At 38.2% G+C, this 24,163-nt stretch overlaps 1 protein-coding gene across 1 annotated transcript; it reads right to left on the reverse strand.

The window, feature by feature from the left end:
• Positions 1–7,151: 7,151 nt before the first annotated feature.
• THAP9 (THAP domain containing 9) lies at positions 7,152–23,204 on the reverse strand (the record flags this gene model as incomplete). Its single annotated transcript, XM_084232970.1, has 6 exons — positions 7,152–9,120; positions 11,019–11,169; positions 12,526–12,829; positions 12,918–13,007; positions 14,563–14,758; positions 22,936–23,204. 6 exons carry the CDS (start codon positions 23,202–23,204, stop codon positions 7,152–7,154), a joined length of 2,979 nt encoding a protein of 992 aa, XP_084089096.1.
• Positions 23,205–24,163: the final 959 nt, after the last annotated feature.

The following is a 24,163-nucleotide window of genomic DNA, read 5'->3' on the forward strand; positions in this document are numbered from 1 at the left end:
TTCAGGCATTTTGTTAGATACCTAATCCTCAATAATTACTAGTAGATGATTATTGCATTTCCTACAAGGAATCTATAGTTGTATGTATTATGTGTGTATATATGTTCATATGAACAGCAAGGTATAGGCAATAGAAATTAAGTAATCCAAAAGAGGATTCCGTTATTCATTAAAGTGTATTTTGAAATTTGGATTTATAAAATTCCAGTGCAGTAACTTTAAATGTAGATAGTGCAAACATTCTTAGCACCTCACTCTAGTATGTTTAAAATTAAAGTTTGTATAAATGTAAATTAGTGTAAGAGGATAAAATAATATCTAATCAAGTTATTTTTCAAAAGATTACAATACCTTTTTGGTCTAAACCTAAACTTTGTTCATTTTGTACATATTCTGTGTTTAATTCTAATTGCACCTTTGTGATGTGTATTTATATATACAGTGTGCAGAAAATGTTTGTGAATTTGGATTACACTTGTAGATTATGTATGATGACATTGCTTGAGAATGTTTTGCTTGTAAAAATTTGAAGGTGCAATCAAATGCTACTAGTTTTTCTGATTATCAAGAAGCTATCTAAAGTATTAAGTGTTTTCCTTCCTGTGTAGTACTAAACAACATTTTGTATTTAGGCATTTGCATCAAATTGCTGAACAAGATTAATATCCACATTAACTCAACAATTTTAAAAGACTATTGGGGGGTTGGGTATATAATTTTTTAGCTCTATTTACATCCCAAAGTAGAAAGATTAAATTTATATTTACTAGAGCTATTCAAAGAATACACTTTTCTATATTGTAAAAACAGGACAGCAAAGTAAATCATACAGAAAATAAACATTTATACTATTCTGTAAAAAAAGTTTTGCATTTTTTCTTTAATACCACCACTTTTAACCATTTAGCATGCAAGAACTCTTTAAAAATAAGTGATTTTAAGTAAATTTGTAATTACCTTTGAAAGCACACAACAGAAATATAAATTATCATTTTGCCCCATTATGAACATAAATTGCTTTGAAATGAGAATATTTGTCTTCTTTTTTTCCCTACTGTTTCTTTCAAGGGTAGAAAATCAGTCCATTCTTTTAATGTTTGATGTTCTTATGGTGAGCGCCTTTCTTAATTTCCTTTTTTCTCAATAACAAAATGCAACCTGTAGGTCTTACCTCTTGTACTAAGTGGGAAACAGAACCTTAATGTTATAGTAAAACTATAAGGGCAGTGACTTTGGGAAGGGACAACTGCTTTAGCGTCTCCATTCTTTGATATGGACAACTGATATTTTTTGGTCTTACATAAAATATAAAAAAAAAAAAACCTTTAGAAAAAATTTTCTATTTTTATTGCTCTGTAACACAGATAGGTAAGAAAATGTATACTATGTAAATGAAGCTTCAGAACAGGACTTCCAGCCCTCCCTGTGATCATATTGCATCCCTTAAACATTTTATTAATATATAGGCATTTTGGAGCAGCAATCCGAAGGAAAGGGAAGCCAATCAACTAGAGAACTTTACTATTGGATTATTTTCTATTCTGTAAATTACTAATTAGAGCTTTTTGTTAGGTTCCCTTTAATGCACATTTTATCATTTTTTAAAAAAGATTTATTTATTTATGATTACAAGAACTGGGATACAGGCCAGAGGTGCGAGAGGTGAGTGGATTCACCAGAGACAGAGTGGGGAACAGAACAGGCAGACAGACCAAAGTACACTGCTGAGGGGAGCAGCAGGCGAGTCTGGAGAGGTCTGCTGCACCGCGTGGGTAGTTCCACGGCTAGGGATCGAACTGGCAAGGCAGAGGCTGTGGACAGCTTCGCAGCGCTGTGCTCAACCTCCTGCATCACCAGGGAGGACTGCACATTTTATCATTATAGACCAAATGTGAGCTTCATATGATCCAAGTGATTTTATTAGATGAGAGTAATAAAGGCTTTTTTTAAGATTAAAAATTTCCTTTTAAATACCAAGTTTAATGAAAGCATTAAGTCAGTTTTAGTTTCCATTGAAAAGCAGTAAAGTATATTTCAGGGTAATGTTTATTGTAAGGTCACAGACTTTAATGCTGTAATTTATTGTACTAGAAGATGAAACCTAGCAATATATTAAAAATACATCGTTACCAAGTTGGACTTAAACCAGGAATAAAAGGTTAAGCTAACTTTTTTTTAAGTCCGTGTTTCACTGTATCAACATACAAAAGAAGAAAAGCTATATGATCATCTCAAAAATTACAGAAAAATGACCTTTTGGATATACAAAATACTCAATTAGTCTGCTCAAGGGAATGAGTATTATATAAATTAATTTTTAAAAACCTAGAAAAATCATCTGACAAAACTCAGCACTCATGATTAAAATAAAAAGAAAATCGGCAAACTAGGAATGCAAGGGGTCTTAAATCTGATAAAAAGCATTTATCAACACTCCATAGCTGGGCCTCCCTGGTGGCGCAGGGGTTAAAGACAGCGCTATCAAGCTATCACCAGCCATTGCAGCACAAGTTCTATCTCCAGCAGGCCAGGGAGCAACCCACATGGTGCAGCAGACCTCTCCTGCCTTGCCCGCTGATCCCCTCAGCAATGTATTTCAGTAGATCTGCCTGTTCTGCTCCCCACTGTCTCTTGTGAATCCTCTCATCTCCCACTCCGTACCTCTGGCCTGTACCCCAGTTCTTGTGTATACATAAATATATCTTTAAAAAAAAAATCTCTATATGGGCCTCCCCGGTGGCGCAGCGGTTGAGCGCTGGGTTGCGAAGCTGCCCGCAGCCTCTGCGGCACCGGTTCGATGCCCGGCTGCTCCCCAGCCACCAGAGGAGGGTCCCACATGGCGCGCAGACCTCTCCTGCCGCCCGCTGCTCCCCTCAGCAGTGTACTTCGGTCCTTCTGCCTGCTCTGCTCCCCGCTCTGGCTCTGGTGAATTCTCTCACCCTCCTGCGCTTCTGACTGTACCCAGTGCATGTATAAACAAAAACCAAAACAAACAAACAAATAAATAAATAAATAAACATGCCTCTATAAAAAAAATAAAAAATAAACTTAAAAAAAAAAATCTCTATAATAACAGTAGCCCTTCTCCCTCCCCCATTCCCCCTGAGTAGGCCATGGAAATAAGAAGATACCTATTTGTGGTTGATGTGATAGCCTATATGGAAAAGTCAAAGGATCTTTTTTTAAAATCTGCTAGCACTAATAAGTGAAATAAGCATGATCAATATGCAAAATCAGTACAATGAACATCTGGAAACTTAAATGTTAAAATTAGCATTCATAGTAGCAACAAAAAACATGAACAAAATGTACAAGAGCTGTGCTAAATGTAAAAAAACATTAATTAAAAAAATGAAATGATCTGAAAACATACCCTGTTCATGAATTGGGAGAGTCTACATTTAGATTTCATTTCTCCCTCAATTGATCTAAGGATTCAACATAATTCCAGTCAAAATCCCAGAAGGAATTTTTGTAGAAATTAACTGATTATAAAATTTCCCTGTAAAGGTACGACTAGAATAGCCAAACATTTTTGAAAGAAAGAACAAAGGTGGAACTCCCTCCTTAATTTAAGATTTCTATGTGGCTAATCAAGATAGACCCTTGGATGAATAGAACAAAATAGAGCCATGAAATAGACCTCTTATTTTATTATTATTATTTTTTTGGACCTCTTATTTTGACAAGAGTTTATAAAAGGTTATCCACTGGAGAAGAACAGCCTTTAAACAAGTGGTGCTGGGTTATCCAAATGTAAAAATTGAACCTCAACTCATACCACACGCCAAAATTAACTTGAAAGTAGGTCATAACCTAAATGTAAAATAAAAAACTACTGAATATCTAAAAGAAATCTGTGTGAGTAAGGTTAGGCAAAGATTCTAAGAAGTATGACCCCTAAAAGAAAAAAAAAAACTGACATCAAAATTAATAATGTCTGCTTTTGAAAATACACAAAGTAAAAAAAAAGACATGGAGAAAACATATCTGATAATGCACTTTTTAGCTCCAGAATATGTAATGCTAAAAAAGAAAGCAACCAGCCTTCCCAAATATGCACAAAAGACTTGAATGGGTATTTCATGTCAGATTATGTCAATGGCAAATAAGCCTGTGAAGAGATTCTCAGCATCATTCGCCATTATGAAAATGGAAATGAAAGTCACAGTGAAATATCACTGCACACCTATTAGAATGGCTAATTCAAAACAAAACATTGCCAATACCTGTACTGGGGGAAAGGATTTTCATACATCCCTGATCAAAGTGCAGAGGGTACAAGTTTTTCCAGTTTGTTACAAAGTTAAACATACACTTACCATATGACCCATTGTGTGGATATAGTGCATTTTTATTCATCAGTTGGACATTTAAACTTTCCCCACTTTTTAGCTTTTATAGTGCTGAAATCTGTGTACAAAGTTTTTGCATGGGCATGTTTTATATTTCTATATACGCCTATCATATTTGTTGAGTCTTCCAGCAATGTTTTACCTTTTGCCAGGCTGCTTTACAAAGTGTCTTGCTATTTTACTTTCCCACAGTGTATTCAGTGTTCTAGTTTCTGTGCATTCTTGTTAATACTTATTATCTATTATCTATTTTACTATAGCCATTCTAATCTGTGTGAAGTGATATCTCATTTTTTTTTCATGGTTTTGATTTGTATTTCCCATACGATGATGTTGAAAATATATTTGTGTGTATAGGCCATTTGTATATATCCTTTGAAGAATGTGCTCGTATTCTTTACCCATTTTTAAAATTGGGTTATTTGTCCTCATTGTTATAGGAGTTCTTTTTTATTCTAATTACAACTCCTTGATCAAATATATGAATTGCAAAACTTTCTGTGAGTTTTCACTTTCTTGGTGGTGTCCTTTCAAGCACAAGTTTTTAATTTTGGTGAAATCCAATTTATTTTTGTTGCTTGCTTGTGCTTTTGGTGTCTTGGCCTACAAAACTATTGCCAAATTCCAGTCTTTACTCTGTTTTCTTCTAAGACTTATAGTTTTACCTCTTTCACTTAAGTCTTTGATCTATCTTGAGTTAATGTTTGCATGTGGATATTGAGTTATTCCAGGAATATTTGGGGATGAGTAGGAGGAATAAATTTCTGAAGAATAGCTTTTTGTTGTTGTTTTCTTCAAAGGAAAAGAGTACAAAGGTGCTGAGTAGAAATTAGAAATCACTCTGATCAAATATAAAAAAATATTTCATTTAAAAAAGTTCAATGTAAAGCATATCACATCAAGTAAGTCTGCTATCAGACTTGAAACACTTTTACTAGGGCAAGAACTGTAGTGCTAAAGACAGTGACGGGAAAGTCTTTAGTGTATGTCTAGTTTATCCAGCATTTAAAGAAATCATGCAAAACACTACTTTCTTAAAATACAGAATATATTATTAGTACATCAGTCAAATGTAACAGCAAAGAACATTAGACACTACAGATGTAAAACCTGTTTTAAATAAAGGTCAGGTACAAAACTTGGATTTATATAAGCAATAAGTTAAAGGTGATTTACCAATAGGCTTCCTTTAATAAAGATTTATCCTGGTGCATCTCAGCTCATTCTATTGTAAACAAAACTACAACATTCAGATTTCACAGCAATAGCTCTTCTATAAAATGTAGTACAATTCTAGTTACCTTTTAAAATTTAAGTCTCTGAGGTAGAACAAACATCAAAATATACTATTTAACCTCAATAAAATCCAGTTTTTACCTAGTCATTAATTAATCTTTTGCAATTTTCAGTTTTCATATTAACTAATTTGTGAACATTCGCTCAATGGCAAAAGAGTAGAGATGTTTTACATAAACGAGTAATGTGCTTGTTTTGTCCATTAAAATACTCCCATTTGTGAAAGTGCACATACATGTTTTCTGTTTATCATTTCAAATATGGGTGTGAAAGAATGAAGAAAACTGTCCTTAGTGTGTCTCCATCTTCAGATTTAAGCTTATAAAATTCTGAAAAATCCCATTGTCTCAATCAACCCCCTTTCCAGTTGATCAAGCACATGCTACAAAATTCTATTTAGCAATGAAAATAGGTATCATTTTCATCTCTTTGTAAACATGAATAGACTTCAGAAGGAGTAGCTAGCATCGAAATAAAAGGCTTCTTTCTTTTCTCATTCTCTGATGAATTTTGGGCTCTTCTAATAGGAGTCAAGTCAATATCCACTCCCTTTTCAAAAATAGTTTTCAAAGTCCCTGGACAACAGATTGTGAAAAGTACATTGCCTGTGTTCTTCAGACCACATTCCCCTGCTTGGTTGCAGCACAAGGAACTATTTCATGGCTCACATGTTTACCTTCACCTAATAAAGCATAAACATTTCTTTTTTTTTTAAGATTTATTTATGCATTTAAGAACCGGGGTGCAGGCCAGGTGTGCGGGAGGGTGAGAGGATTCACCAGAGACAGAGCAGGGAACAGAACGGGCAGACTGACTGAAATAAACTGCTGAGGGGAGCAGCGGGCAAGGCAGGAGAGGGTTGCTGCCCCATGTGGGTAGCTCCGCCGCTGGCTGGGATTGAACCCGCACTGCAGAGACTGTGGACAGATTCACAGCGCTGAGCTCAACCGGCTGCGCCACCAGGGAGGCCCAACATTTCTATTTTAAGGTACACTGGGAAGGGGATTTTTGTGGCATTTGATATTTTGCTTTAACCTGATTTTCAAATAGCACTTAATTTTCATAAAAATTATATTCAAGATTTATAAGTAATCTGTCAAATACTGAATCAAAACTCTTTTAGGGATGTAGTCTATAAAAGGTGTCAGTATTTTGGTGACTCCAGTTGTCATATTCTGTTGTTTAAAAGTAGACTGAACAAGTTACAAATATGTCCAGTTAGATTACTCAGCATTATGTTAGTAAATCAAAGACAAAAGCCACTGGTCAGTCTGTTTCTACTACTGACTTATGGCTTCCTACATCTTGGGTGTTTCTGAAATGGTATAAGACATACCAAAGTTTGAGCAGAGTTTTTGATATGCATAATTAGAAATTATAGTACATCAGAACTGCTAATTTGTCTATTGTGCAGAGTGGTCAATTAATAAAATACGGTAAAAGTTGGATGTTAAATGTTGACCAATTATTTTTAATTAAAAATTAATATATTTAGGTCCCTCATATGAATGGATAGCCATCATTCCTTAGCAGATGTTTGAATTTATTGGTATTAGCAAAACTTGAACATTTGTAATCTTGTAAAGATGACCAGTGTTTCCTTGACAAAGTTTTTATTTCATTTCTTTCTGAGTACTGTCTTAAAGGGTACTGAGATACACCTTTAGCTCTGATCTGTAAGAAACAGATTATAATATCCTTTAGTAACTTTACAAAGTGATTGATGGCACATACTTCTCCATCAAAGAGATGCTCATCTAAATCTACAAATAGATACATATGCCCAGAAAGTTCACATAATATTTTCTGTTGAAGATATAATTCTTCCCTTTTAGGAAGTAGTTCAAAATCTGCCATTTTTGAATGGGTTCTCATAACCTGCTCACAAATATTTATTACTTGACATAGACTTTTGGAGGGGAAATGCAAACCATTCTTCTTTTTAACACATATCAATGACCCAATTTTAGAGGCTTTGAGATCTGATGCATACAGTGCACTGATGCAGTCTTCACAGTGTACAAGAGTTGATAGTCTATCTGCAATATAAGCAGCACAACGGGTGAGATTTCGCTTGTGATCTGAGAGGTCTAGTAGTGCCTCACTTAGCAAACCATTAGACCAGTCTAGGCAAATATCCTCTTTGTGAAAAAGAGTCTTTATAACATTGATGCCATACTGACTCTGAACTGTCCAAAGGGCCAAGTCTGTCCTTCGAGCAATTGAAATGTCAAGGATGCTTACTTCACGCAGAAAAGCTTCATCTTGCAGTCTGTATCTGGTCTCTGAATTATGGTAAGCTTTCTGGAATGCCATGCAAGTAGGGTTAGAACTGGTTACCAATACCATTTTTAGAAATAATTCTAGATGATCTTGACTCAATTTATAAGTCAGAAGATACGGAAAAGGCATGACTTTTGGGAAAACATAATTGTGGTAGAGCCACTTTAAGCTCTCAGCATTAAGCAAAAATCCCAGGAATCCTAGTTTTCGCTTTCCTTTAATTATTTGATTATTGCTAGTGTCAGACAATGTAACAAAAACAGTCTTGGCTTCAATTAGCACATGGTTAATTTTACTATAAGTTTCAGGCAACAGAGGTCCTCTAAGTCCCTTTCCATAACAGTTCCTACTATTAAAAATGTCAAACAGATTGTTAATTAAGCGTAAAAAATGAATGGTACCAATACAGTTTTGAAAAGGAGGGAGGCCTAAGGAGAGCAAACATTCTAATGCACTGGCCACGCTCTCACTGAAGAGTTGGGCAGCACAATTCACTTTCAGTACATGGTTTTTCAAATTTGCAAGTTTTCCTGGGATTTTTTCCATATTTGATAATTCCTGTTCCTCAAGAGCTACTAAGTCCACAAGGTGCTGCCAATGTGCTGTGCCATTAATAAACTGAATGCTTTGAAAATCCTGAAATGCATTTCTTATTAATCTAAGCAAGTGGCAAGAATCAAAGAAATATGCAATCTGCTGACTAGAAGATGAAGGATGCTGAAATGTGTACTTCATGTTGTCTCCATCAATATGTATCCCCAGTGCTTTTGCCATCTGAACACTGTGAGCTGTTGCATCAGATGTAACGGCCAGAACTGTGATCCCTATGTCACTCAGTTTGCCAATGGTCAGACGAAGCAGTTGAGCTTGCAAATATCCAGATTCCCTGTTTACAAAAAAATAACCAAGAGGTGTTCTCCAGTGACCAGAAATACCCACTGCCATTAACAAAATAGTTTCTGAGGCAAGGGGCATTTCATCAGCATCAAGTTTGCCAAGGCCAAAGTCCATAAAGCCTTGCAAATGGTGACTGCTGGGGTCCCACTGAAGTTGTTGCTTGAGAGATACTCCTTTTATTATCAGTGAACAATATTGATATTGCTGGTCTCCATTCTCTACTCTTTGTTGAAGAAAGGAAAAAACGTTGCTATTGAAACCTGGACTGGGTTTGCATTTGGATAACCATCTGGGAAAAAAAAGGAAACTGTAAAACCCAAATGAAGAAATAAAAAGCTTTAAATGGCACTTAAAGAAGCTTAAAATCCCTATAAAAATATAGCCAACTGTAAGTAGCCAAATTCTACATATATTTTCAAGCATATATTCATATTTTTACCATGAAAGAATAATAGTCTTAGAACAGAATAGTAGTTTAAGATGCCACATCTTAAACATACCACAGATAGTAGTTTAACATACCACAAGATAAATTTCAGTTTCTCATTTCTCTCTATAAAAAGTATACAAATCAATTACCCAGTTTGTTCTAATTGATGTTTGTAATTTTGATTAATTTAGATAAGGCAGTCTTTCCTGTGAATCCACTGAAAAAGAAAATTGTTAAAGGAGAAGGAAACTAAGAACATGCAGTACATCCAGCTCATTTTATAGATGCAGGAAACTAGATAGTGGGAGAGCTTAGGTCACTTGGCCAAAATTGTGCTGCTAGTTAGGTAAAAATGTGAAACCTTGCATTCCCGATGCCCATTTATGCTTTTACTTAGTGCTCCTTACAGCCTCAAAATATGCCCTGTAGGGTCACTTAAGGTGTCTGCATCTCTTTGCCACTATAAAATGCTATACCACTTCCTTGGGAGTAGTTTTTTTCTTTTCCAGTATTCCTGACCTTCCGAGGCTTCTGATTATTCTCTCCTACTCAGGATTCTCTTCATTTGATTCTAATTCACTTTCTAATTTTTTATGGATCAGAGAAACAACCAAGTGTAATAATTTGTCTAAAATAAGATTAAATGAATTTTGAGGTGGGGAGGTGCAGCAGAGACTGAGATGTTCACCTTAACTCAAGTTTATTTTTTTTTATTTTTATTTTTTTTTATAGAGGCATGTTTTTTATTTATTTATTTGTTTGTTTTGTTTATACATGCACTGGGTACAGTCAGAAGCGCCGGAGGGTGAGAGAATTCACCAGAGCCAGAGTGGGGAGCAGAGCAGGCAGAAGGACCGAAGTACACTGCTGAGGGGAGCAGCGGGCGGCAGGAGAGGTCTGTGCACCATGTGGGACCCTCCTCTGGTGGCCGGGGAGCAGCCGGGGATCGAACTGGCGCCGCAGAGGCCGCGGGCAGCTTCGCAACCCAGCGCTCAACCGCTGCGCCACCGGGGAGGCCCAACTCAAGTTTATTTTTGTAACTCAAATTTTTTATTTTTTTGGGGGGGTGGCTTAAATTTTTGATTTTTGGGATATATTTTAGGCTGCCAAGATTTCTTCCTGGATAATGGCCTTTATTTAACTGAGGTTTTAATATACTTCCCTATTTCAGGACATTCATTTTGGCCTTCCAGCCTTCTGAAATGTAGAAAATAAACTTCTGTTGTTTAAGTTACGTAGATTAAAAAAAAAGTAAAAATAAATCTGTAAAACTAGTTATAAAAACAGTATTAAATTCATAAGGTATTATATAAAAATGCTATTATTTGTTTCACACTAAGAGAATTACATCTATATACTTTGACCATAAATTCTAAAAAATTACTTACCAATGAATAATGTAGATTTGCATGTTTTACCTAAAACCAATGACCTCAAGCTAGAATTCGTCTAGATTTTCTAGGATAGTCAGGTATTAAAACTACTGAAATATATTAGAAATTCCAATATTTCAAGTTTCAAATTTTATCACCCAGAGTGTCTCTACCACCTGGAAGATGCAAAACATTTATTAGGCTGTCTTTATTCTGTTGGTGAAAATGTCACTATAATCACGATAAACAAATACCACCCAGAAGTTTTTAAAAAGACAGTGGAATATAAGTAGGAACATGAAATACTAATAGCCTTAATGTATAAAATGCAATAAAAGAACAAAATATTTATTTTATTTAACATCTAAAAAGTAATTCACTTACGTTCTGAGGATGGAAGAGTGAGGCAGTTTAAGAATCTTTCTTACATAATCATAGACTTTGCTACTGCACAAGTAGAGAGTGCATGCAAACTGTTTCATTTCTGTGGAGTAGTCAGCAGTCTCTCTCCAGTTATACAACTCCCACTTAAAATCTGTTAAAATAATTTTACTGTTTGTGATGAAAAATGTACAGAGTAGCATTTTTAGGTACAGGTCATAACATTTGGACATAGAATGCACCACACATCAAAATTCAAATATAATACAATCACATTTTCACTCAGTTGGTATAGAGGCTAATAACTATTCTTAGGGCCTCATGATAGATTTCTCCTGTTCATCAGATCATTTCACTTTTCTCTTTCCAGAGAAAGAGAGAAGAAAGAAGTTTCAAATTGAATCATTACATCTTACTATTCATTGGCAGCCTGAGTAAGCAGAGATTTGTAGAGGGAACATGGATGAAAATGAAATTACTAGATAAAATTAAGTCACTGGATCATGAGGCTATCTCTTTGTTTTATTTTATTCTCTGGCTGCCACTATTCTGAGGGTGAAAATTAGACTTGAGTACCATTCCTGGGACTGGGTACTATTTAGTTTGAACATACAATTTTGTCTACCACTGAGAGCAAAAACAAAATCTTTTCTTCTCGGTAGAGACCATTATGTATTACCTCTATTCCCTTCTAAGAAAAACACACAATATTCTCCACCTTCAGAAATAACTACTTGTTTTTAAAAACAGAATGTGCCTCTTTTTTAAAAACCAGGATGTAAATCCAAATCTCTGCTGCTTTCATCAAAGAATAAGTTGAAAATTCTTATTTTGCCCCTCTTTCTTCAAATATCCTGATTCACAAAGACAACTAGGTAGTCTTTTAGTATATAGATACACATATGCATACACATAAATACTCTACAGAATATTTTAGAAAAAATTTTGAGACCCAAACAATTTTCAGGTTCAAGGAATTTTGCAAATTATATAATTCAACTCCATTGCAAAAAGACTTTAGTGATAAATTATGAAGCAGTTAATAAAGAATTTATAAAGAATTTGCAGTAACACAGCAGAGTGCTATTATAAAGTAAAAAGTACAGTATTGTGTATCAAGACCAACATTATTGGGAGGAATCAAAAAAAGGCTAGATAATTTCAAAGTATTATGAAAACGGTCACATACTTAAACAATAACCTGAATTCTAATGCTATGAATATCCACTAGTTGATTTTTTGTGATCTCATCTTTGGTAATACAATTATGTGTTATTTTTAATCATATATTAATATTTATTTGCTTTTTCTAAAATAAACATACTACTTTTAAAATTGGAAGACTATAATAGGATTTTGGAGATTACTTTTCATATCTCTTAGCATACACTACTGAGCCTTTTCATTTCTCAAAGCATATTTTCAGAGGCAACAGCAAAGTAAATTTTAATGATTTTTCGGAAAAATTTAAAACTATGTTGTAAAAATTATAGGTCATTTAGGAATATACCTGAAAATTGAGCTCGTAGCAGGCACTCTGTTTCTTCAGAAAGTAGCTTCTCTTCTACAAGTGTGTCAATTAATCGTAAATCCTTTCTCTTCTTGATCATCCTGTAGTTTTTTACGGAAACAAGTCTTTTTTTGGACACCTGTAGCATCTGTTGCACCTCAGCCAGTTTCTCTGTACCTATTGTCAAAGGTCTCTTTAAACTGTAGTTATGGTCCTCAGCAGCAACCTCTTGAGAGTTATCAGGGAGTGGCTGTTGTAGGATTTTCTGTCTTGCTTTACCTTTAAGGTGTACACCTTGAATAACCTATGAGAGAAATATAAAATTAGAGTTATTTTAGAAATCACACACAGAAGGTAATCTATAAAAACACCACCAAATGCAGAGCACTCACCTGACTGCTGTGGACAGCTATGAAAGAAAAGGTCGTAATCTTTTCCCAAACATATAGTCTGTAGGGCAATGCAGACAGTTTTTCCCCTGTCTATACAGAAATATTAATAGTAACATGATGCTGAAAGTTTCCAAATGATTCAAGGAACTAGAGTAAAGTGGTGGTGATCTAGGAAGGCTTTGTGGAAGTGAATTTTGAATGGTTTTTTTGAGGAGCAATAACATGGCTTAATGGAGAGACGGGGAAGTTTTTTTGTGGGGGAAAAAAAAGGCAGGTATAGTGGAGAGGCCATGGATTTTCAAATTAAGACTAATCTGGGCTTGAACTGAGGTTCACTCACTTGCTAGCTGTCATGTATCCTCTATAATTTCTTTTTTTCTTTCTCTCCTTTTTTTTTAAAAAAAGATTTATTTATTTATACAAGAACCAGGGTACAGGCCAGATGCAGGGGAGGGTGAGAGGATTCACCAGAAACAGAGCAGGGAACAGAACAGGCAGACTGATGAAATACACTGCTGAGGGGAGCAGCAGGTGAGACAGGAGAGGTCTGCTGTGCCATGTGGGACCCTCACCTGTCGGCTGGGATGGAACCGGCACTGCAAAGGCTGCTGTGGACAGCTTCACAGCGCTGCGCTCAACCGCCTGCACCACCAGGGGAGGCCCTATCCTCTACAATTTCTTATCTCCTTGGTAAAATGGGAGTAAATATAGAGTTGTTTAGGGGATACAATAACTTTTGTCAACCTCCTAGTACAATGCCTGGATCATTGTTGCTCTCAACAGTAACTGTTATTGATTTTACACAAATGCATGAAAGCAAGATAATTTATCACATATACTGTGGGGAAAGTATATGTGATTTGAAAAGGGAACTCAGGCCTATTCAAAATGCACAAATCAATTAACAGGAAACTCTTGAAAATCATGAGTTTAGATTTTGCATTGAGTTTTGATTTTACATCAGTATATTCTTCTAAATACAGGAATGAGATAAAACAGTACCTAAAGGAGACCCCAATGAGTAAGAGGAAGGTAAGGGCAGTATCAAGACAACAGCGAGAAGACTACTGCTGACTATGCAGACAGGGACTCCTTAGCCCTGCACAAGAGATGGCTAAGGGGTAAAAGGATAAAATATTAACAAGAGACAATATAACACCAATACTGGTGACTGACTCATGAAACTCTTCTATTTTTTCACATACCTCTTTCTATATCAATGGTGATAACTTGGTAGATTTTTTATCAATACAAACATTGGGAGGAGTCAAATAAGGGTTTAATAATTTCAAACTATTATGAAAACTATCACTTAAAATATGGCCTGAATTCTAAGGCTATTTATACCCACTAATTGATTTTTGTGATCAGTTTAGTAACCTTTAAGTTTGTCTAGACATATGATAGGCATTTAAACAGTGTATTTTTGAAAACAAAACAAAACAACAACTCCAAAGCAGAATTACTAGTATTGCATATAGATTTAAAAGCAAAACTGATTTTCTAAGCAAATCTAGTACTGGACTACTGATTTTCAAACTAGGTGGGTTTTTTTCATCTCTGTAAATTCTACGTATAATGTGAGCTTCCTTGATTTTTAAAGTCTCTGCAAAATTTAGTTTGGTTTACACCTAGATTTAAGTACCTTGTAGAGAGAAACAGAAGGCACAGCTCCTTTTTTCAGCTTTCTTCTTATACCATATGACTCAAAGTCACTTTCTTGAAAATGTTTGGAACACAGTATAGCACCTGGTCCTGGGATCCAAATCTTTTTGCTTCTGGGGTCCACACGATTAACAGCCCTGATCCATTTTGAGCGCTGTATGGTATCAGTTGGAAATCTACAGCAATCATATTAAAATTTCATTAACATGAAAATAAAATGGTAATATAAATATTAAAACCACTTAAAGTTTAGTTTACTTAATCCAATTTCATTTTTCAAAGGTCTTTGATTTTTTTTAATCCAGAAGTTTAATATCTAACCAATCTCATTTGTTTCAATTTGTTTTTTTTTTAAGATTTATTTATTTATGCATACAAGAACAGGGGTACAGGGCAGAGGTGCGAGGGGTGAGAGGATTCACCAGAGACAGAGTGGGGAACCGAACAGGTGAATTGACTGAAATACACTGCTGAGGGGAGCAGCGGGCGAGTCAGGAGAGGTCTGCTGCATCATGTGGGTCACCTCCCTGGCCAGGGATTGAACTCGTGCTGCAATGGCTGCGGTAAGCTTCATAGGTTGCGTCTTAATCCCTTGCGCCACCAGGGAGGCCCTCATTTGTTTCAATTTGTATGGAGGCAAATTAAATATCCTATGCTATTAAATATCCTACCACATTCTCTCTTCACTAGCTATAATTAAAAGAATCTGCTCAAATTTATTGTGTCTTTTCCTTTCCTGTGGCAATTTTAAACAATGTCCAAAGGTTGGTATTCTTTTCAAGAGTCTAATTTCTCTCCCCTTGAGTATAAGCTGAAAAATTAAAAGCAGAAGTGGAAGTGGCAATGAGACTAGATCATAAAAGGCACCTAGGCTCTCTCTGTGGAGTGGTTTGCTCTGGGGGAAGTTACCTGCCATGTCATAAGCAGCCCTATAGATAAGGGCCATTTAGCAAGAAACTGCAGCCAGCAGCCAAAGGCCTTTTGAGTGAGTCTTTTTGAAAGCAGAACCTTCAACTTTGTCAAGTCTTCAGGTGATTGCAATCTTGGCTAACATGTTACTTCAATCTTTATAGTCAATAATCCATTCCTGAATACTTGAACCTCACAACTTATGTGAGATAATGTTTCCACTGAATGTGAGGAAATTTCTTACTCAGCATTAGCAAACAAGTACATTCCTATATTTAATTTTCCTATTTTACTTTCTGAAAAGCACTTTTTACTAGCCTTGTGTATAAAATTATCTTGCATTTCTGTTTTTCCAATCTCAGCCCAATTATTATGTTTACAAGTGGGTAAAGAAAAAAAACTCGAGATACTAATGCAATTAAAATCACAAAACTGGGCTTCCCTGGTGGCACAGGGGTTAGACAGAGCTATCAAGCTATAGCTAAGCACTGCAACATGAGTTCGATCCCTGGCCTGCTGGCTAGGGAGCTACCCACATGGTGCAGCAGACCTCTACTGTCTGGCCCGCTGCTCCCCTCAGCAGTGTATTTCAGTTGACCTACCTGTTCTGCTCCCACTCTTTCTGGTAAATCCTTTTACCCCCTGTACCTCTGGCTTACACCCCAGTTCTTGTATGCATAAATTAATAATCTTTTAAAAATAAATAAAAGCACAAACTACTTGTTCTTTGTCCTCTCATTCATCTTGGAGACAGATCTATAGGTAGCTGTATGACTTTTGTATGTTTTTAATTCAGACTTTTTTAAACTTAGACTTTGAAGCACCTCATTTGGTAGGAACTGAAACTGATGTAAATTTTCATTTTCTCAACTGTTACAGAAACAATACAGCAGTATACTAAAACAAGACTGAGATACGGGCCTCCCCGGTGGCGCAGCGGTTGAGCGCTGGGTTGCGAAGCTGCCCGCAGCCTCTGTGGCGCCGGTTCGATCCCTGGCTGCTCCCCGGCCACCGGAGGAGAATCCCACATGGCGCGCAGACCTCTCCTGCCGCCCGCTGCTCCCCTCAGCAGTGTACTTCTGTCCTTCTGCCTGCTCTGCTCCCCGCTCTGGCTCTGGTGAATTCTCTCACCCTCCCGCGCTTCTGACTGTACCCAGTGCATGTATAAACGAAAGAAAGAAAGAAAAGAAAAGAAAGAAAAGAAAGAAAAGAAAGAAAAGAAAGAAAAGAAAGAAAAGAAAGAAAAGAAAGAAAAGAAAGAAAGAAAGAAAGAAAGAAAGAAAGAAAGAAAGAAAGAAAGAAAGAAAGAAAACATGCCTCTATAAAAAAAAAAAATCATAAAAAAAAAAAAAAAAAAGACTGAGATACTCTCTCAATCACCTTGGGGAAAAAAGGCTAAATTGCAAAACCTATATTTGAGCATCAATTACCAATATCTTTATTCAGCCAGATGATATCAGATACATCTCTAAATCTTTGAGCCTCATCACAGGGCTGTAATAAGAGCACATGACGATACAAATGCATTCAAAAGCACTGTGTAACCTGTAAAATACTATCCAAAGTCTGTTTTTGCTTAGGAACAACTTAATCCACTTCCAGGACTTTCTTTTTTTGTTGTTGTTCCAGAAATATGATGGTGCTACCTGATCAAGAAAGAATGTACAGGAATTGTCTTATCAAAAATGGAAGACAAATAACTTTTTACTGGGCTCCTCCTTAGCTAAAAGCACAGGTTTGTTACTCTTTTCCACCAATTATCTATAGTCTCTAACCATGCAGAGACACCAAAAGTTGGCTAGTCTATCAAGTTACATTACTAGCCTGATCCTCTAAGGCAAACTTCCTAACTAGCATGTCTCATAAGTATATCTATGAATCCCCTTAGCCCATGGGGTGACCTGGGCGACCGGGAGCCCTGAAATAGTTACCGTAAGCCAGTCCCAAAAAACTTTCTTGGTTCATCCCAGTTTTAAATAAATATTTTCTTTTTTATTAAGATTTTTATTTTTATTTATGCATACAAGAGCTGGGGTGTATGACAGAGGTGCGGGGAGTGAGAAGATTCATCAGAGACAGAGTGGGGAGCAGAACAGGCAGATTGACTGAAATACACTGCTGAGGGGAACAGCAGGCAAGACAGGAGAGGTCTACTGCGCCATGTGGGTTAGCTCCCTAGCCAGGGATCGAAATCATGCTGCAGTGCCTGGCAATAGCTTGATAGCTCTGTCACCAGGAAGGCCCTTAAATATTTTCTATGCATAAAATGACTTGAAAATAATTATAATTAGTCTCACTAATTTGATTTCTGGACAAAATTTAAAATGGTAATAATAATTGACACTACTTTTAAAACACTTACCTTGTACAACATATATGTTTGAAAGATTTAGTTTTAGTCTTACAAACCTCTACAAGGGAGGTTTTTATCTTTTTACAGAAGATGAAACCATAACCATTAGAATGTGGCATTTGCATATAACATGTATATCTTCTCGTATACTTGACATTATCTCTAGATTATGTCTAGCACCTAATACAATGCAAATGCTATATAGATAGTTGTTATACTGTTTTTTTTTTTTTTTTAGGGAATGATGACAAGAATAGGTACCAGCAGATAAGTGAAATCATAACTCACGTTTCCCCAGTCTAAAGCTACCTGTGGCGGAAGAAAAATCCCAAATCGATTATCACCCCAATAATGAATTAATTTATGCTATCATAAAGAATCCATTTTCCTTCTCCTGTTAACTATGCCATTGTTAAACAACTGACAGGAATTTACCTTCTGCTTCCTGCACATCAAATATTTTCCAGAAAAGTGGTCTAATAAAATCGCTCCTACAGTGATTAACGCTAAGGGGTAGGCCTTTAACTATACCTGTAACTTCTCTTCTAAAAGAACAGAAATCTGAAACAAGGCAAAATGTTAACATTTGCTTAATCCTAGTGCTGGGTACATAGCTGTTTGTTACATATTATTTTCTGTGTGTTTTAAATGTTTCATAAAAGTTTAAAAATAGAACTCATTACAACAATTCAGGCAAAATCCCTTCCAGACTGTTTATATATACATAATACCTATATATATAACATATAAATAAATACATATTTAATGTATATATATATACACATATATACATAGCTTTAATAAGTTTCTTAGTCTTTTTACACCAACCAAAAGTAAATTAATCAATGGATCACTTTAATTTTTAACATGCTAGTCCCATTTCGCATTTAACCATTTTTATGCATTTGACAGAACACCAATATTGTTGTAATAATAGTTTCCACATCTTTGAGTCATTTTATTCCATGTTTTTCACCAGAGCTCCCTGTTTACGTCCTTGCAACTCTTTTAAAACTCTGGTGATTGTACTGGGGGATGCTGGGAGAAAGTTTAATAGATATAATTAAAGCTAGAACTGAAGTGTCAACAGGGGTATGTGATGCCACTCAAGGCACATGCAAAAGTACAGAGATAAAAAATAGCCACTTGGGCCTCCCTGGTGGCACAAGGGATTAAGACGCAACCTATGAAGCTGTCCGCAGTCAATGCATAACGAGTTTGATCCCCGGCCAGCCAGGGAGCAACCTACATGGTGTAGCAGACCTCTCCTGACTCGCCTGCTACTCCCCTCAGCAATGTATTTTGGTAGATCTGACTGTTCTGTTCCCCGATCTGTCCCTGGTGAATCCTCTCGCCCCCTACACACATATGACCTGTACCCCAGCTCTTGTATGCATAAATAAATAAATCTTTAAAAAAAATAGCCACTGGGCCTCCCCGGTGGTGCAGCGGTTGAGCGCCAGGTTGCGAAGCTGCCCTCAGCCTCTGCAGCGCCGGTTCGATCCCCGGCTGCTCCCCGGCCACCGGAGGAGGGTCCCACATGGCGCGCGGACCTCTCCTGCCGCCCGCTGCTCCCCTCAGCAGTGTACTTCGGTCCTTCTGCCTGCTCTGCTCCCCGCTCTGGCTCTGGTGAATTCTCTCACCCTCCTGCGCTTCTGACTGTACCCAGTGCGCGTATAAATAAATAAATAAATCTTAAAAAAAAAAAATAGCCACTTGCATCTTACTGGCTGTTAAAACACTGAACAATATTATCTGGAGGCTTAAGAGGGTTAGGAGTACAGAGATAGCTGGGACCTACTACAGAAGGGCTGGATAGGTAACTAGAAGCCAGATCACAAAAGACCTCATATGCTAATAAGCTTTGGATCTATCCTTCAGGGTGACTGGTCGTCATAGGAGGCTGTACTCATCTATTGAGATTTGAAAAAAAATTCAGATTTTTATAATTTTCTGCCCCATCCTTTAAATTGTGTTTTATAAAACAGTTGTCCCTTTGTATCCTCAGAGGGATTGGGTCTAGGATCCCACTTATACCAATATTTGTGATACTTAAGTCCCTTTTATAAAATGTGGTATTTGTATATACCCCATGTACATCTTGTATACTTTATTTTTAGATTATGCATAATATCTAATATAGTGCAAATGCTATATAGACAGTTATTATACCGTTTTATTTAGGGATGACAAGGAAAAAAGTCTGCACACGGTTTGCTCAGGTGTAACTATCACTGGCCTAACCATATAGGACATATTTTTCTGGGTTAGTTGAACCTGCAGATGCAGAGCCCTAGGCTAACTGTATCTATTAGTACACCACTTGTAATTTATAAATTACTGTGCATATATCAAATTGTACTCAACTTTTTTTTTTAAGATTTTTTTTTTATTTATACAATAACTGGGGTACAGGCCACAGGTGTGGGAGGGTGAGAGGATTCACCAGAGACAGAGCGGGGAGCAGAACAGGCACAGACTGAAAGCACTGCTGTGGGGAGCAGCATGCAAGACAGGAGAGGTCTGCCGCGCCATGTAGGAATCTCCCTTGCTGGCCAGGAATTGAGCCTGTGCTGCAGAGGCTGCGGACAGCTTCACAGCACTGCGCTCAACCCGCTGCACCACTGGGGAGGCCTGTACTCCACTTTCTGTATGGAGAGTTCCATAATCAAAAAATTTGAAGATGGACGCCTCAGGCAATGACAAATTGATTAATCCTCTCCTTCTGTATAAACTTCTCAGTGAGTTCTTACTTCAGATCAATATCACTTTGTTAGGTCTAACGTGATCCCAAATTCCTTTTCCTGTCTCTATTCTCTCCTGCTGCCCTTACAACTTCCTGAGTGTCATGAGGACAAGATGATTCCTTCCCATTTGCTCACAGAAGTGTTTGTTCTATGTTCAATAATATAAATAGGGAATGTAATTCAGGTTGGAAGAGAAGTATATGAGAGCCTTCACAGGGAAGCCTGGACTCTGTCTTACTGTCATTGAAGAGCCCAAGTGATTAAATTTCTGTCTCAGAGGACCACCATAATAAAATGTGCATTTTTAGAAAAATGACTTCCAGGTATCTGGAAAATGGTATGAATGGGGAAGAAATCAAGCTAGAAGAGCAATAGCAGACTAAACTAATAATCGCACCACTTTTTTTCCAGTAAGATCTTACTTTGGTCCTCAATATATAAAACAAAAACAAATGAATTCAGTGAGTTCTTCCTTATTGAAGGAACCTAGAAAGTAGGCACCAGAAGCGGAAGGCATCAAAAGTTGAGTAAATTAGAGAAACAGAGAGGGAGAGTGTGTCAAAGCCAAGGGAAGTGAGAGTGTCAAGTAGTCTTTAGGATTAAGAGTTAAAAAGAGTCAAGAGGGCTAAGAAGTGCCGCTTGGATTTGGCAAGATTATCAGTGACCCTTGTGGGTGCTGTTTCTTTAAAGCATTGGTGAGAGGAACCTGGAAACAGCAGATTGAAAAGTTAAGAGGACTTAGGGAATTAGTTGTATGCTCCAGTTTTGAGGAGTCTGGCTATACATGGAAGGAAACGGAAGGTTATGAAAAGAAAATGGATAGGCTGAGGGTTTGTGTCTGTGTTTAAAAATGGAAGTAATTAACCATGCTCAGGATTTCCTAATTACTTTAACAAAGTAATTAGTAGTTTAAAAGAAAGAAAACAGGAACAATTGAGGGGGAAAATGGCAGGGGAGAAAGGATACAACTCTAACAGCTGAGATGGCGGTATCAACCCTATTTAAAAAAAGAACCACCACAGAAAAGCCAACCAAACATAGTTGAAAGTTGCTAATCTGACGTTTTAATACTCAAAATGGACATTCAAAAATAATTTGTGTCCAAGCTACTTTCCCCACTCCTGTGTCTGCACTTTCTATCTTTTCACATTTTTCTTTTTTTTAAATCTTTTTTTTAATTAATTAATTGATTTATTTTTTATTTATTTATACAAGCACTGGGTACAGTCAGAAGCACAGGAGGGTAAGAGAATTCGCCAGAGCGGGGAGCAGAGCAGGCAGAAGGACCGGAGTACACTGCTGAGGGGAGCAGCGGGCGGCAGGAGAGGTCTGCGCGCCATGTGGGACCCTCCCTCCGGTGGCCGGGGAGCAGCCGGGGATAGAACCGGTGATGCAGAGGCTGCGGGCAGCATCGCAACCCAGCGCTCAACTGCTGCGCCACCGGGGAGGCCCTCTTTTCACATTTTTCTATACTATTCTATTTAATTGCAATCCTCCTCCCACCCTACCTGCCCGATACAGGTAAGATTCAAGATCCAATTCAAATATATGTCCATTAAAGATTTTTAAGCTCATAAAAGTCCTCAGTCAACCTTTTAGCTCTGTATTTCATATTTTTGTCTGTTAAGATTTGTTTCACCCACTGTTATACTTACATTGTGCCCAGAACACTGACTCAAAAGACTTGTAGCCATGTGGAACATAAAGGTGGGTTCATATTAGCTAGGTCTGACAATCTGCCCCACTCCAGACAAATGAACACTCCCTGCCATGACCAGATCCAGCCCAACCAGACCGGGCTTGCAGAGCTCAGCTAACACTACTCAACACCTTGCAAGCTAGGAAGCAGCGGTGAAAGGAGATCTACACTCGGGCTCAAGAGCAAGCCCAGGGCATCCCCGGTGGTGCAGCAGTTGCGCGCTGGGTTGCGAAGCTGCCCGCGGCCTCTGCGGCGCCGGTTCGATCCCCGGCTGCTCCCCGGCCACCGGAGGAGGGTCCCACATGGCGCGCAGACCTCTCCTGCCGCCCGCTGCTCCCCTCAGCAGTGTACTTCGGTTTTTCTGCCTGCTCTGCTCCCCGCTCTGACTCTGGTGAATTCTCTCACCCTCCCGCGCTTCTGACTGTACCCAGTGCATGTATAAACAAAAACAAACAAATAAAAAAAAAATGCCTCTATTAAAAAAAAAAAAAAAAGAGCAAGCCCAGCCCTGAAGAGAAGCGCAAGCCTTCAACGTCTCTCCCAAACTGCCCTCTTACTCGTCTCCTCAAATAGTAAAACCGCCTACAGGAAGCAGGACCTTCGAGTACCTCTGCCTAAGCGTCATTAAGCAAGAGTTAGGCCAACGAGAAAATATTAGCACTTTCAAGGTAAACAGCGACAGCGAAGGCCCCAAGTTCTCCACTTCCGCTTCCCCGCCTCACGTTACGCACGTCACGTCGACGGCGCAACGCACATCCGGCCCCGCCCCACCCTGGCCTACTGCCAACTTGGCCATGCAGGGAGGGAGACCTAGCGTAGGCTGCGCTCACGCACTGATGGAAGGAGAGGCCGCGCTCCCGGCTCAGCACGGTGTCCCGGGTGCTGCAGCCCACTGCTGAGCAACTGCGGGTCATCTTCTTGTTACGTGGGGCTCCACTTTCGGTGCTCGCGCGACAGCATGAATCACGATAAGTTTAGCTCCGCCCGTTGATTCGGCAACCACGACCTTTATTTGTTGGGAAAGGCGGGCTTTTAAAGCGCAGGGCTCCCTCCCATCCTCTCCTAGGGCGCGACGCTTGGCGCCGTGACCAATCACAGGTCACGTTGTCCCGCGGCAGCCAATCAGGAAGTGTCGAGGCACTAAGACGCGCACTAGGCCCCGCCTCCCTCCCTGGTCAAGGGTGGTTAGAGCGTTTTGCTGCAACGGACTCGCTTTTCTCCTGTTTTCTCCCACTCGGGTTAAATCCGGTGCCATCGAGCGTCTCATGCAGCGGAGTCTGAGAATGCGAAGTGAAGAGGCAAAAGTAAAGTTAAGGCGAATCCAGCTGCGAGCTCTGAAACTGTCCAGAGGACGTGATGGAAGGAAGGTATCGGAAGAAGAGGGATAAACGCGGTGCCCTAGAAATGTGGAAGACAAAATCGGGCCCAAAATTATTTATTGAGAGCATGTCGTGTAGATTCTGTAAGAGCTGTTGGTATGGTTGCCTGTCGGTTTGTGATTCCAGAGCAGATTGAATGACAGCCTAATCGGATATGTCTCGATTCAGAGAACCTTTTCCTGCAAGACCTTGGGGAATGAAGAGGGAAGTAAGGGAAGGGCTTTGGGGCCCTCGGGGAATGTCACGACCTTCACAGAACAGGAGAAGGAGGGCAATGAATGGGTTTTGGTTGGGATGTGGGCACCACGGGTAGCATTCACATGCGAGACGATCCTAGAACCGTGTCTTTGTTCTTTATGATTACTGTGTGAGTTTTCAGTTTTCGTAGAAGAAACAGTGCTTCATCCTTAACGTTCGGGGACCATTCTAATAAATAGAAATATCTGTAGCTTTCATTTCTTTCTCTAGCTCTCAAGAATGATGCCAATATTTCC

The sequence above is a fragment of the Talpa europaea genome (genome assembly GCF_964194135.1).
Source record: "Talpa europaea genome assembly, chromosome: 5".
In the NCBI taxonomy this organism is placed as follows: Eukaryota; Metazoa; Chordata; class Mammalia; order Eulipotyphla; family Talpidae; genus Talpa; species Talpa europaea.